The sequence below is a fragment of the Aquila chrysaetos genome, chromosome 24 (assembly GCF_900496995.4).
Source record: "Aquila chrysaetos chrysaetos chromosome 24, bAquChr1.4, whole genome shotgun sequence".
NCBI classification, from domain to species: Eukaryota; Metazoa; Chordata; class Aves; order Accipitriformes; family Accipitridae; genus Aquila; species Aquila chrysaetos.
Window position 1 is genome coordinate 10,054,109 of NC_044027.1, and position 14,228 is coordinate 10,068,336.

General features: G+C 49.7%; 1 protein-coding gene across 13 annotated transcripts in view; it reads left to right on the forward strand.

Moving 5' to 3' along the window:
• The window catches only part of EHMT1 (euchromatic histone lysine methyltransferase 1), a 123,512-nt gene that overhangs the window by 49,179 nt on the left and 60,105 nt on the right, over positions 1-14,228 (forward strand). For 5 of the 13 annotated variants that reach the window (XM_030000060.2, XM_030000069.2, XM_030000066.2 and 2 more), the window contains exon 2: positions 11,117-11,204. The exons of 1 other annotated variant lie outside the window; for it this stretch is intronic. In XM_030000060.2, the coding sequence (XP_029855920.1) occupies positions 11,117-11,204 (88 nt within the window). Of the gene's footprint in view, positions 1-957; positions 1,160-4,844; positions 5,055-6,093; positions 6,273-7,972; positions 8,052-11,116; positions 11,205-14,228 lie in introns of those variants that run through there. 7 more of the 13 variants (XM_030000059.2, XM_030000070.2, XM_030000072.2 and 4 more) reach the window with 6 other exon arrangements.

Consider the following 14,228-nt stretch of genomic DNA (forward strand, 5'->3'; position numbering starts at 1 on the left):
TCTTCTGTGCTCTTATTTTTTTGAAAACTGTTTTTTCTTTGGCCAAGAACAAGCGGGTGGTGCCACAGTCCATTTCTGAGCTTCCTCTTCCTTCTGGCCTCTTCTCGGGGGTTGCTGGTCGCCCTCCCCCTGCTCGGGTGGGAGGTTCTCGAGCACGACACCCAGCTCCAGCAGTCTCCTGCTCCTGCCTCCGATAAATGCCAGTCTTGCGCTTGAATCCCTTCCAGCCGATCTCTGCTTACAGATGTTCCTGAGAGTTGCTCTGGCAGTTTTACTGGGAGCTTGAGCAGATACAAAGGTTGCCAAGAGTTTATGCTTAATTGTTGAGTGGAACAGAGACAAACTACTTTTATTTTGAAGCTAAAATTTCTTCTTTTAGCTTGCTGGCTAGGCCAGCTACATCATATGGTTTGACATAGGCTGAGCTCAGAGCTTCTGCACCTAGTAGTGCACTATCACTTCATTAGGGTTTTCCCCCCTCATTCCATTCCCCCCCCCCCCCCCCCTTCTTAATGACGTGTTTTGTGATACCTTTTTAAGGTTGGTTGTACCAGGTCAGGTTGTCTTATTAATCCCCAAAGTAAAAAATAGCTCCCCTTCAGCTCAGCAGATCGGATCTCGAATGCACTTGCAGTTGGACACTGCACACTGAACCAGTTTAACCCGTGTGCCTTCATCCCAGTGCTCAGAGGTTGGGCGCTTTATTAAGCAGAACAAAATCGGCACGGGAGCATCCCCAAGCCACGCAGCATCCCTCCCTGTCCCTCCTGCCTCTCCTTTTCTTGCGGGCAAGGGCTACTCTTGAAGGCCACCGAGACAGAACACCTCGCTCTATGGTTTAAAAGGCTTTTTTTTTTTCTCAGGCGAGCGATCAGTTTTGAGGCCTGGCACCCTGTCAGAAAGTTGACAGATGATCTGCATTACCGGTGCGTCCCCGGGATGCCCTGGATAATCGCGCTCCAATGGACGCCCTGGAGCCGGCAGGTTCTCTGTGAAATGGCTGCAGCTTGGAGGGAGCAGTGAAATGGTCTCCTCTGGGCATGCTCACTCTGTAGAGGGAGCTTTTATCACATGAGCAGAAACTGAATCACTGCTCATGAGGATCTGGAATATGCAACTCTTTGAGTCTTCACCAGAAGAAGACAACAGATGTCTGCAGGTACCGCAGGGTCCACCTCCCATGCCTCGCAAAGAGCGGCTTCCCGCTGGCCCTGGCCACAGGCAGGCTGTCTCCTGCTGGGGAAGGAGAAGCCTTGGAGAGGAGGAAGACAGTTCGGGGAATCATGGCTGGGGGTTATTTATTTATTTGTTTCTATATACATTTATTTTCTTGCCCCGTGCGCGGGCGGGCAGGCGGGGCGCGCTGGGGAGCTGGCTGGAGGAGGCTGGCCAGGCTCTGTCTGTGCTGTGATGATTGTTGCCTTGTGCTGTGCCATGGGCTTGCAAGTACTTCTGCATCCGATGTCGCCTGCTCCGGGGAGGCTCGGGCTTTGTTTTCTTGCGTCCGGGTGGTCTTTTATTTGTCTTGTGGGGTGGGGAGGTTTGTTTGGCGTTGGGCTTTGGGGTTTTTTTTTGGGGGCGGGGGGGGTGGTGGCGGCTTTTTTTTTAATTATTATTTTTTAAAGTGTGAAGTTTCTGGAAAATTCTCTCAGGAGCCCTCTCTTCTTGTAAGCAAGAAGAGCAAACGCTGGGGTGTCCGAGCTGCTTGAAGACTGAACTCCCAAAGGGGAGGAGAGGGCCTGTGGCCACATGGCACCTCCTCACTAGGTCTCCTTTGACAGCCTCTGCTTGCATCAAGCAAGCCTACAGCTCACTTCTTGGGGTGGAGGCAAGAGCGAACATTATTTTACCAGGAAGAAAGAATCCTTTTTATTTTGGGGTGGCTTCCTCCCCTCTCTCTTCTTTTCTTTTTTTTAAATAGTAGCTTGCAATCCAAGGGAACAGCTGATTAAAACGGAACATCCATGGTTGATTTCATGGCAGGAGGCATGTCTGCAGCTTATTTTAAAAGTTGCCTAAAATTCAGACCCCTGGCCCTGCCATGCTCTTGGGGTTTTTTTTGCTGTCATTTGTGTTATATGCAGACAGGCTGCCACAGACCTCGGTGGGACTTGGGGCAGATACCGAAGGTCCCAGAGCCATGGGGGATCTGGGCACCCCTGCCAGGGGGCAAAACACTGGCCTGAGCTTGCCATGCTCGAGGGATACCCCTGAAGCTGCCATGCAGACACAATATTGAATTTTCAATCTAGGAGTGAGACATGAAGATGGCATTTAAAAGATTAGGGAGCTTACAGGACGATCTGTGATACTTAATCTAAATATCCATCGTGTCTCCACTGGACTATAAATATGCTCATTGTTCGTCATCTAGAAGATGTGTGCGAAAGGAAAAGGCATCAGAAGAAGTCACGAGGAAAGAAACGAGATTCCTTTTTAACAGTGAAGAGCAGAGGCCTTCATGTGCTGCCTGATCAGCTCCCATCCAGGGGAAAAAATGTGCTTTGTGTTTGATGAAGGCTGAGGAAACAAGCAACCAAAAAACCAATGAGGTGTGCAACGTGTGCTCCTGTGTCGTGGTGACCATGATGACACCGGTGTGACAGCCGGCCAAAAAACCCTAATGCTCCATCCCTGCCGGCTGATGCCCTTTGCAAGCATCTGCAGAGAGACGCTGAAAAGCCTGACCTACTTTGGAGGGAAGAGAGAAACCCAAGGTCTGGACTTCGCGCTGCTGTTCAGCAAGGGTTAAGAGCCCCAAAGTGAGGCCTTGGGGTTTTTCCCCTTCACGTATTTAACTGACCTTTAAGGGCCAGCACGAGCTCTTCCCCTCTTCCCAAGAACAGGTTTGGAGACAGCTGGGCTCTGCAGCACACACGGGGCATATTTTCTGCTGATCAGCCCCTGTTAGACAAACCCTGGGCCTGGCAACAGGGGTGCAGGGGGCAGGATCAGGCCCATGACCTTGGGGGCTTGGGCTGTGGTGGTTGTCCTGGGGCCAGCACTGGACCCTGGCTTCCCTGACCTCTCCCATGCGGTGCCATCTCCTAATTAAAGAGGATTGCATGCATCTCGTGCAATGGCAGGGAGCTATTTTATTCAGGTGAACAAGGAGTTTTAAGGAACTTTGCCCTCCTGGCCAGCTGGTTTGGGGAAGGGCTGGCTTGACTCCTGCTGCTCCTCTTTGTTGTCCTTTTGCTGGTTTTCCCTGAAGTTTTTCCTTCTCCCATTCCCGCTCCTGGAGCTGAGAGTGGTCAAGGAATCGCCGCAGCAGGAGGGTTACCTTGCTTTTGGTGCAGCCGAAAGGCTCGGGGCTCTGACAGCGCGCACGCTCCCTGCTTGCGAGGCTTGGAGGACCATATGTTCCTGCAGTGACATGTAATGTCAGTGATTTGGAAACGAGTCTTGAATTTATAACCCTTAACTACCATTTTCAGCCAGTTATTTCTAACTCCTGTGAATTTAGTTTTGACACCAACCCCTCTTTGCAGAGGAGACCCTTAGGCCCCTTCGTGTTTCCCTTGGTCCCGTGGGATCCGTCCCTCCCTGTGCCTGTGTGAGCTCCTTGGTCTCTTAGGTGGAGGAGGAAATGTCTGGCTTTGCTGTATGGTGGCATTGGTCCTGGAGGGGGGCAGAGGAGGAGGACAGGCAGCGGGCAGCACTGTCTACCAGGATTTACAGTAGTCAGGAAAGCAGCAGGAGCAAAGCTCACAAACTGTACAAGCTACTTGGAAAGTGTCCTTAAAAAAAGAAAAAAAATTAGAGGGAAAAAATGTAGAGGAAGCTTTTTAAAAAAAAATATTCTGGGATCCAACATCACAGCTTGCTTCCCCCAAACCAGGTAATTTATTTATCTTTTTCCTTCAGTCCCCATCAGGAGGGGGAAGGCTGGTGGACGTGGTGGAGAAGGGTTGAGGCAGTGGGGGTTAAGAAGATCTGATATGCAAGCATCTTCCCTGCAACGCTGCCATACTGTGTCAGAGCAGCACAGTGCCTCTTGCAGAGGAAGATTTTCACAACTTGTCCTTGTTCCAAGGATGAGGAAACCTCCAGCTCTTCTGGCATTTTCTCTCCGTCATAAGTCAGAGCTGCTTTCACCTGTAAAGTATGATCAGCACGGATGGGGAGAGGACTGGAAAGGAGAGGGGGCTCAGAGCAACCTTGCAAGGCTTTTCATGGAGCTCTTGGTGTTAAATGAGGAACTTTTCCCCTCCTCCTCTCCTCATTTTCCTGTGTGCCTGCAAAAATACTCTGGTTTGCATTTAAAGGAGAAAACTGTATGTGCTGGGACTAAGCCAACTTGTTTATTCAAGGGAAATACCATATTTCCAACCCTTTCTCTCGCAGAGGAAGGCTTGACGGAGGATGGCAGACTGGGCTGGGTATTGTATTTTTAGGTGACATCGAAGCACAGTTGTGATTTGAAGAAGCTAAAAATCATGGCTGGCATTTTGCATCGAGCTCTGCAAGACCTCTCCTCCCCACTACCTCCAACCCCCAAAGGGGTTAACTTCTCCCTCCAAAACAGGTGGATTTTGACCTAAATCAAGGAGAGAAAAGGAAGAAAAAAAAAAACAAAACCAAACAACAACAAAAAACAACAAAACCACCACCACAAACCCACAGCCTGCTACTTTCCACGCTTTTGCAATTTCCCTTCTCCAAAGCGGATTTTTATTGTGAGGGGCTGGGGGGCCGCGAGTGGTCGGGAGGCAAACGCCTGCTCCTCTCCTCCTGTCAAAAAATGGCAGGTCAGTGTGTGTCTGTAAACAATGCAGTTATGAAATGGCAGCGCCAGGCCGAGCTGAGCATGCTCGGGAGCAGCCTGTAGGGGGAGGTGAGCCGAGAAAGATGATCTAATTCAGTGCAATTCTTGGGATTGAAGGAAAAGACCAGGCTCCACTCTTAATGACAGAGCAGAAAAAAAAGGCCCCACGCCGGGGACGAAGCCCGTAGGCCATGGAGGAGAGGGTGTGAGGATCTCCCACCTCTAGGACTTCGGGTGCTGGGCAGCGCTGTGTCGCTTTCTCACCCTCCAGGAGAGTAAAGCCTTGGTGAGGTTTTGCTGTAGTTATTAGAGGGACAGGCCCGAGGGTGCAAGTTTTACTTTTTCTTTCTTTTTTTATGTCTTTTTTTCCCCCCTTCTCCCTGACTGCTTTTCCGGCTTGCAGGCGTCGCCGTCTTGCTGCTGGTCTCTCGATGGCTGGAGGTGACCCAGACGGAGGTGGTGTGGGCATCTGAGCGAGGTCCTCCAGCTCCCGAGGGAAGCCCACTCGGGGCTTTCCCTTCGCCGCCGACCCGACAAGCCCTTCCACCGGGCACCGGCGGGACGGGCAGGGGGAGAGGGAGCTGCTCCGCCGGCTGCGGTGGTTTGGGGGTGGGAGGAAGAGGAGCGCGGAGGCTGAAGAGGTGCCTGAGCCCCGTCGATGGGGGCGAGCTGCTTTCCAGCTCCCTGGCCCTGGGCTGCTGCAACCTGCTTGCTGCAGGCTCCTCTTGGTGCTACGGTTTTACCCTGGCTAAGCCTTCGTGGGGACTGGGTGTTTCTGAAATGGCTGGTTTGCTTTTGCTAGAGATAGTGATGAATCTTGGTCTCCATTCTTCCCCCCCTCCCCTCATGGGTGCTAGGAGAAGGCAGGCAGCAGCTGTACTCCTTGCTAACCTCAGCCTGTGGAAGGAGGAGGTAGATGCCTTTGTCTGCTCTTCATTTACACTTGCCTGCACATACAAGTTGCACTGGCTTTAACTCTACTGGGACACAGCTAGATGGATACGACGCTTCGCAGCATGGAAGCAGTGAGGAAGCGTAAATCGATCTCCCCTTTACAGGAGGGCATGGGCTCTGCAAACCCCCCTTGCCTGAAGCCTGCACGCCATTGTGGACCGCGTTGTCTTACGAGAAGTCATTTTAAGTCCTGTTGTGTTTCATGCACGTGTCTCCTTGTTCCCAGCTGTTGCATGCAGGGACTTGCGCCTCGTTTCTACCCTTCCCCCTGTTTCGGGAGTTGATTTGTGTGGCTGGAATAGGAGAGAGGACATGGGGATCGAGAAGGAAATGTTTCTTTTCTTTTAGGAAGAGTCTGATTGAAAGGAATTCAGGAGACAAAAGAATTGCAAAGAATTTGATTTGGGGACAAACTTCAGGCTGAGGGCAGTGCTTGTTGTGAGCTACAGATAAAATTCCATGTTCACATGATTGCATGAGGCTTACAAGGAAGTGGCCTTAACCTAAAAAAAAAAGGAGCTTTGAGACTGGTGACTGCTTTGTAGGCCAGGTATGCTGGTGGTTACGTTTCCTTCCTTCCCCAGATCAAATGCTGCTGCTGCTTCTAATGACAGGCCCGTGGTCAGCGTCCCCACGAGCAGTGATCCCAGACCTTGCCCATGCACAGCAGGACCTGAGCGGTGCTGAGATCTGAAATGAGCAGCCTTCATGTGCCTACAAAAGAAACACTCTCTTTCTACAAGCATTTTCTTAATCATTACTTCCTATATAATTAAGTACAAAATGTTTGTCTTCTCTTTAAGGCAAAGGTTATTACAAGCAAGTTGGTTTGAGTTGTGGTTTTTTTTAGGAGAAAAAGGGAGGAAAAAAATGAGTGAATGAGAATCTGCTGCTGCTGGGGTTGCATCATTTATTGAGAGCTTTGCCTCTCTGCCTTGCTACAGTATGTATTGCAAACCTCACCGCTGCCTTGCACAGGAGGTGAAATCCTGCCCTGCTGAAGGGCTGGTGAGAGCTTTGCCTGAGCCCTGGCTCCGCCGGGGAGCTGGCGTTGGGACGCATGCCTCAACCGCTCATGGGGAGCAGTGCCCGGTGGTGTCACCTCTGAGGGGTTGGTGTCCACCTCCCAGCTGGAGGCTTCGCAGGCCGGGCAGGATCAGTCCTGCCCGTCCCACCGGGTCTGCAGGCAAATGTGTTGGTGCAGCTGCTGCCCCGAATGGGAGCAAGCAGACTTTCAGAGGGGTCCTCCTGCTCCCAGCCCTCTTTCAGATCGACTTTAGCTGCATGGCTCTGATCAGAATAATGCTGCTGCAAAGCCTCAGGTTCCTAGACGGTTGATTTTTAAGACAAAAAAAAAAAAAAAAAAAGAGACCCTGGTGAAGGTAGACATCTTAGCACATCAACCTCCGCTCCTTCCTGGTCTGCCTGGAGAGAGCTCTGGTTCATGATGTAACTCACTGGTCTCTTGGGCTTGGTAAGCTGCAATATGTTGGAGTTTTGCTGTGCATGTATTGTCTTTGCCTATAAAACCTGTTTGGACCTTTGCAAAGGGCACCCGGATGGCTGATGAAAATGCCAAGGAGGAGGCTGAGAAAGCTCTTTCTGTGTTCCCAGCTTTGTTCTTTTTCTCTTCTTTTTTTTTTTTTTTTTTGTGGGCTTTTTTTTGTTTTAAAGGCACCACTGTAGTTTCTAGTCGTCGTCTGTTTGGAAATGCTGCAGAGCCTTTCCTTGGCTGGTCTGACCCGTCTTCCATCCCCTCCAAAGACCTCGCGGAGGAGAGGAAGCCTGTTTTCTTGTAAACAGAGGTGGAGGGGAAAAACTAAACCAGTACTAGTTCTTCTCCTTGGATCCTCATGGCTTTTAAAGCCCTTTCAAAGACCTAATCAGTCTTTCTTAAGATGCAATATTTTTTTCTTCCCCTTGAAACTTAAAAATAAAAGGGGGGGGTGGGATATGTTGTGTGGAGATAATGCTTCATTGCTGGTGGCATGTACTCTTTATGGAGGCTCTCCAGCCACTGAAGGTTAATAATCAGTCCGGGGTCGGTGAGGGAATGGAGGCGGACGGCTGCGGGAAAGGGGGGAAGGAGAAAAAAAAAAATGGAGCGAGTGAGACTTTTATTGTGAAGCAGCTTGTGCTTGGCAGTTGGCTTTTGTTGGGACTGCTGCAAGAGCAGACATTTCTCGGCGGGGAGGGTGGGTATAGGATTTCCCTGCCAATCGGGAGCCGACGGATTGGGGCATGGGGAGTGTGAGCAGAAAGGGAAGTTTGCTCTGAATTTGAGAGAGGGGAGGGAAAAAAAAAACCCAACACACACACAAAAATGGAGGTATTGACACTTGCGGTGGAGTTGCTGCTAAGTTGGCTGGGTGGAGGCGTGGGCCGGTGGGAATGAATGGGCAGTGCTGCCCGGCTGGCGGTGGGTGCCCGGTGGGTGCCCCTCGGTGCTGGGTGCTGCATCTGCCGGGTGGTGATGGAGCAAGGAGGGGAGAGCGCTGGCCTGGGGCGAAGAGCCTTCGAGCGCTTTGCAGGGGTTTCCTGTAACTTCCTTTTGATCAAAATGCTTCAAAATTCACAGTTGGCTTTTTTAAATTATTATTTTATTTTCTACCTTGATGCTGAGTTTTTGTTTGTTTCAGAGCAAGGCATGGAAGTTGTAAAGCTGCCGCCGCTGCTAGCGAGGGATTTGTCTCTCAGATAGGAACCAGGAGAGCCCGTTAGGTGCCGCCTTGGTTAGCCTTGCCTTGGCACTCAGCTTTTTTACTCTCACAGGAAAAAGTGATGGTTTCTCTCTTGCCTCTCTTGGCGTTGGAAATTCTGCTTTGAGAGCTCTTGCCGCTGGCCAGGACCCGGAGCAGCCCGGAGCTCCTGGTAATCGCAACGAAGAGAGAGGGTGGTCGTTAGCTGCCGAGGTCTGATTGACTCCAGGGTTCCTGCAGTGGCTTTTCTTCAGGCATCATGGGCTGAGCAACAGCAACGCCTCTCTGGAAGGGAGAGTGTGGATGATTTGTGGAGTGGGGGTACTGCTTATAAAATAATTAAAACCTAGAATTGGATGGCTAAGAATGACCTGCTGGAAATCGTGGGGCTTCCAGTATGAGTCAGTTTAATTGCAGGAATATCAAGACCTTTCCTTGTTGCAACAAAGGTTGGGGAAACAAGCTGGTCCCTGTTAGACAGACTGAGGCTCTTTATTTGCTGCTGGTGTCTGTGGCGAGGGCCTGGATGCCCCTTCCAATGGGTGGGAGCTGTGGTGCTGTGCTTGAGCCCTGGCTCTCTGCAGTTCTTTTTGCATTAGTCTTGCAGCAGGGTAAGTCCATGAGAAAAATGAAGTTATTCCCAGTCTACAAGGAGTCCGGCTAGAGGAGGGGTAGAGTTTACAAGCGGATGTTTGTGGCAAGGATATATATTATTGGCTTAGCAAATAAAAAAAAAAAAAAAAAAAAAGCTGATCTGTGTTCAAACTTTGGGCTGTGTTTTTATGATCGTTTCTTGATGGAAGCTGTTCGCCAGTGTCTGCTGGAGGTATGTTCTGTTTCAGGCTATCTGATCGGTTGGCTGAGCTGAGGTTTCAAATCCTTACAGCTTGCTTTTTGGTCTGTGTCTGAAAATCTGAAGGTGGTGCGCTTGGGGCATGAGTTCCCTCTTGCTGAGAGCATCTAGATGTGGCCATGTTTGCTGTTTGCTTGCGCTCGGGGGCAGGCAGCCACCCACAACCACCTTCCTCCTCCATAGAGGAGCAGTCATTGAAGGTGCCCTTAGCTCTGCGCAGGCGGGCCTGGCACGTGGTGGAGGCTTTCCCAAGAACTTGTGCCCAGCCAGCATCCCTTGAGTTTCCTCCTTCCCACCAGCTGTGTGTTGCTTTGCAGATAGTGGCATTTAGGTGCAGGGCAGGTGGTCCTGCAGCCACCAAGGGGCGGGGACCCTGTGCTGGATGAGCCCTTTGCTGGCTGCATGGGGCGGGGGGCTGCTGAAATCGGGGTGAAGGAAGACCCCACGCCGCAGTACCTGCCGGCACCTGGCATTGCAGCTGAGTTCACATGGAAACAAAAATCACAGGGTGGCTGGTAATAGTAACGTCAAAGCTCATCTCCCCTGCTAGCTTCAGACAGAAAGCGGCGTGGGGAAGGGCGAGCTGCTGCTGGAAATGGTTTTGGAGCTGATATGCCAGGCTTCGCATGTGCTACTTACCTCTTTTGCTTGCTTTATGGGAGATGGGCAGGTTGTTTTTTTTCTTTCTTTATCACTCAGTGCGCTTTAAACCTTGTGATTTGCATGCTGCAGGCACCATCTGCTCTCCGTGCTGGCCTACAACAGTTGGCTTGACCTGGGCTTATTCTTCTCCTGCGACGCAGGCAGCGTGTGGTGAACCCTTCACCCGGCCTGGCCCCAGCCCCGAAGGCGGACATCGCTGCCTCCCCGATCACGCTTTGCAGCTTTGCAAGGCAGTCGCCATCTTTACCTTTCAGACCAGCTTGTCTCCTTAAACACAGAGCTGCGTCAAAGGACCCCTTCTCTTCTCTGTGTGTTGGGGATTTTTTTAATACTTTTTTCCTTTTTTTTTTGTTTTGTTTTGTTACCTTTTTTTGCCTTGCCACTTAAAAAAAAAAAAAAGAGAAAGAGAAGGTATTAAGGCTGCAAACCTGATCTAGCAACGTGACTCCAGGCATGTGAAAGGCAGAGAAGACGAGCAGGTGTTCCCTTTTTCCAAAAAAATTAAACAAAAAAAAAAAAGAGAGGGGGGAAAAGGAAAATTACTTTCTATAGAATTAAAAATAGAGCTCATTAACTTTAATAAACATGGATGTTATGAATGATGAGTTAGCTGTAGCTCACTGAGGGTTTGCATTTTGTAAGTTACATTTGAATGAACTAAAAAAAACAAACCCCAAACCACGAAAAGCATACTTGGGCTATAAATGTTGGTAAATCGTGTAATGAGAAGTTTGATAGATCTGCTTCCCCCCACCCAAAACCTAAGAAGTTTGGGGGGAATAAGGGTCACCTCCTCAAGACACATTTCATGACAATTTTAATCTGTTCCTGTACAGACATACTCAGCTGGATTCCAAAGCATGTTACACTCAGAAAAACTGGCTGCATCTTAACCGAAGATCTGTGAGGTCAAAGCCCTGGGCACAGCTCAAAGCCCCTCTGCTTCTTGGGCGAGACGAGCTGTCAGCTGGGGCCAGCCTTGCTGTTTTTTATCTTTGACCTGTGCCTTGGTGGCAGTTTCCTGGCAGCGTTATTTTGCAGAACGAGGTTTGCCCATGATGTAAACAGGATGTGTCCATGATTGTCTCTTCTTTTAGATGCAACGTGTGTATGAACATTGAGCTAAACCATGATGTTTCTTTTTCCCCCCCTCCCTGTCCCTTCTCTCCCCACCCCTAGCGAACAGTGCTGAGTAAGGGAGAGACAAGGAAAGACGCCTGCATGAAGACTGAGCTGCTGAAAGATATCACCAACAACAAAGAGGAAGGTGAGCATCTGCCTTGGTTGAGGGCCAGACCTTGCTCGTGAGGTCAGCATGTGATGGGAGCAAAACTGGGGTCTTGGAGATGTGCTCTGTTCCCCAAGGGTCTCAGGTGTGCTCCCATGAACAGAGTGGCTCTGTTCTCCTGTGTTTATTCTGAGCAGGGCTCTTCCCCAGAAGACGTAAATTTGCTTTTCAGTTTATCCATTGCCACCCACCTAAAGAACGATATCTAATTTTCACTTCTGCTTTGGTGTGGCTGTGAAGCGCGAAGGAGTTACTTTGAACCTCCTCAGTGTGACTGGTTTTAACTGAACTCTGATCCCCACCACATGATGACCTAGCCCTTTTCCTCCCTCTATTAAAGTTAACTTTCTGTTTTCCTGTGAGTTTCTCTGTTGCTCCAGAACAGGCACCGATCGCTGCAGGATGGCCAGTGGGGTTAGACACTCCACACCTCGTGCTGTTGTGGGATGCTTCGTGGCTTCTGCATTGTTTCTGCTTGCTCTTACTTTGCAGGATGCGGCACACGTATTAATTTGACAAAGTCTTTCCTGCGTGGTTGTCTGTGAGTTGCATGCACACAAATCCAAGAGCTTAATAAATGTGTCAGTGGGATTAGGAAAAAAAACCCCACTGCCCTTTATCTCCCCACCCCCTGCCCTCTTTCCATGCCTTTATTATTCCTTGACTAGTTACTTCTCATTGGTCTGCAGGGATTTGATGTTCTCCTTTCCGTAACAGAGCATTAGAAAAGCACTGAACTGGCCCTATCAAAATACCCAGTCTTAGCTAGAACCAAAATTGTGGACTTAATTCAGATGTGTGCAAGTACAGCATTGCTTTTTCTTTCTTTTTGGTCCAGCATAATGTTTTGTCAAGCTGCTCTAGTTAGAAAGTAAAGCTCAGAACAGGCAAAATATTGAATGCTTTGTCAGGTGTGGCCATGGTGCTTGCATATTAACTGGAAGCACGTGACTGCTGCTGCTGCTGCTGGTTGCGTATGGACCTCTGTCTGGGCAGACCAGAGACAAAGTCTGAGGTGTCAGTAGGAGGTTGTGTTGCCCTGGGAGGAGACTCTCGCTTTGATCCCTTGTCTTGCTTGGCTCAGGACTATAAAGCTAGTTTATTTAGTTCTTGATTGATCTTAAGGTAAGTGTCAAAAGTCTATGGAGGTAAAAATCCAGAAGGAGAGCGGGAAGAGAGACATTTCTGTGCTTGTATGTCTTGACTGATTTTGACTTAAAGCAAATGCTGTGTATCAAAAGGAAGCTGAGGACCCTCCCTGTGCAGGAACAGTCTCAAGGCTTCACAAGGTGCTCAGATTCCAACTGCTTCAGCTTATTGTCCAGTTCTGTTACTGGGAAAAGAAGGGTCCTAAAATGTGACTTGCATAGCCTCCATTCTTGTGGTAATGTTCAGATTGTATCCTTCTCTTCCCAAGCATACCATGTCTGTAAAAGACAATGGTTTGCGTGGTCATTGTGCTATATGCATTGTTCTTCGCTGACCTTCATTACCCAGCTGTGATCGTCATAGGAGTTCAATTAGTTAATGTCCCTAAAGTCTGTTAATAACAGTGTTTAGTGCTGGCAAAGAATTTACATTTTTGAGCGTTGCGTGAACATGAAATCATTACAGCAGACTTGCAAAATGAAATAGTTTCTTTGAGCCCTGTTTCCTGACTCAGGGATGGGTGGCAACATATGGGACTGGGATGTGTGGACTGGGAAAGCACCCTGAAGTCTGAGATTTCTCTCTTCGAGTTTACTTGAACAGTCATTTTCCTTTAGTGAGGAGGATGGGACCAGTACGGTTTAGTATCTTCATCAGTGACATAGACAGTGGGATCAAGTGCACCCTCAGCAAATTTGCAGATGACGCCAAGCTGAGTGGTGCGGTTGACACACCTGAGGGACAGGATGCCATCCAGAGGGACCTGGACAAGCTCGAGAAGTGGGCCTGTGTGAACCTCATGAGGTTCAACAAGGCCAAGTGCGGGGTGCTGCACTTGGGTCGGGGCAACCCCCAGTATCAATACAGGCTGGGGGATGACGGGATTGAGAGCAGCCCTGCGGAGAGGGACTTGGGAGTACTGGTGGATGAAAAACTGGACATGACCCGGCAATGTGCGCTCACAGCCCAGAAAGCCAACCGTATCCTGGGTTGCATCAAAAGAAGCATGACGGGCAGGTCAAGGGAGGGGATTCTGCCCCTCTGCTCTGCTCTGCTCTGGTGAGACCCCACCTACAGTACTGTGTCCATATCTGGGGTCCCCAACATAAGAAGGACATGGACCTGTTGGAGTGGGTCTAGAGGAGGGCCGCAAAGATGATCAGAGGGCTGGAACACCCATCCTGTGACAACAGGCTGAGAGTTGGGGTTGTTCAGCCTGGAGAAGAGAAGGCTCTGGGGAGACCTACTGCAGCCTTCCAGTACTTAAAGGGGGCCTATAAGAAACATGGGGACAAACTTTTTAGCATGGCCTGTTGCGATAGGACAAGACGTAATGAATGGTTTTAAACTAAAAGAGGGTAGATATCGACTAGATATAAGGAAGAAATTTTTTACGAGAGTGGTGAAACACTGGCACGGGTTGCCCAGAGAGGTGGTAGATGCCCCAACCCTGGAAACATCCAAGGTCAGGTTGGACGGGGCTCTGAGCAACCTGATCTAGTTGAAGATGTCCCTGCTCATTCCAGGGGGGGTGGACTAGATGACCTTTAAAGATCCCTTCCAACCCAAACCATTCCATAATTCTATGATTCTGTGATGCGTGAGAATGGGAATCTGCACAAGTCTGCTGGTGCTTCTGGGTTCTAGTTTAGGTTGAGCTGCTGCAGCAGACTGATCGTGTGTTTGATGGGAGCCATGGCCTGCAACGTAAGACTAGATCTGTTCTGGATTTTGTTCCCTTTGGGAAAATCCCCTTGGCAGGTTATGTGTCAGTATTGAACCTGGGATCTAAAACTTTCAGAGACTTGAACTTGCAGATCCAAAGACTGACTAAAGGTGCTGTTTGGGCTAAAG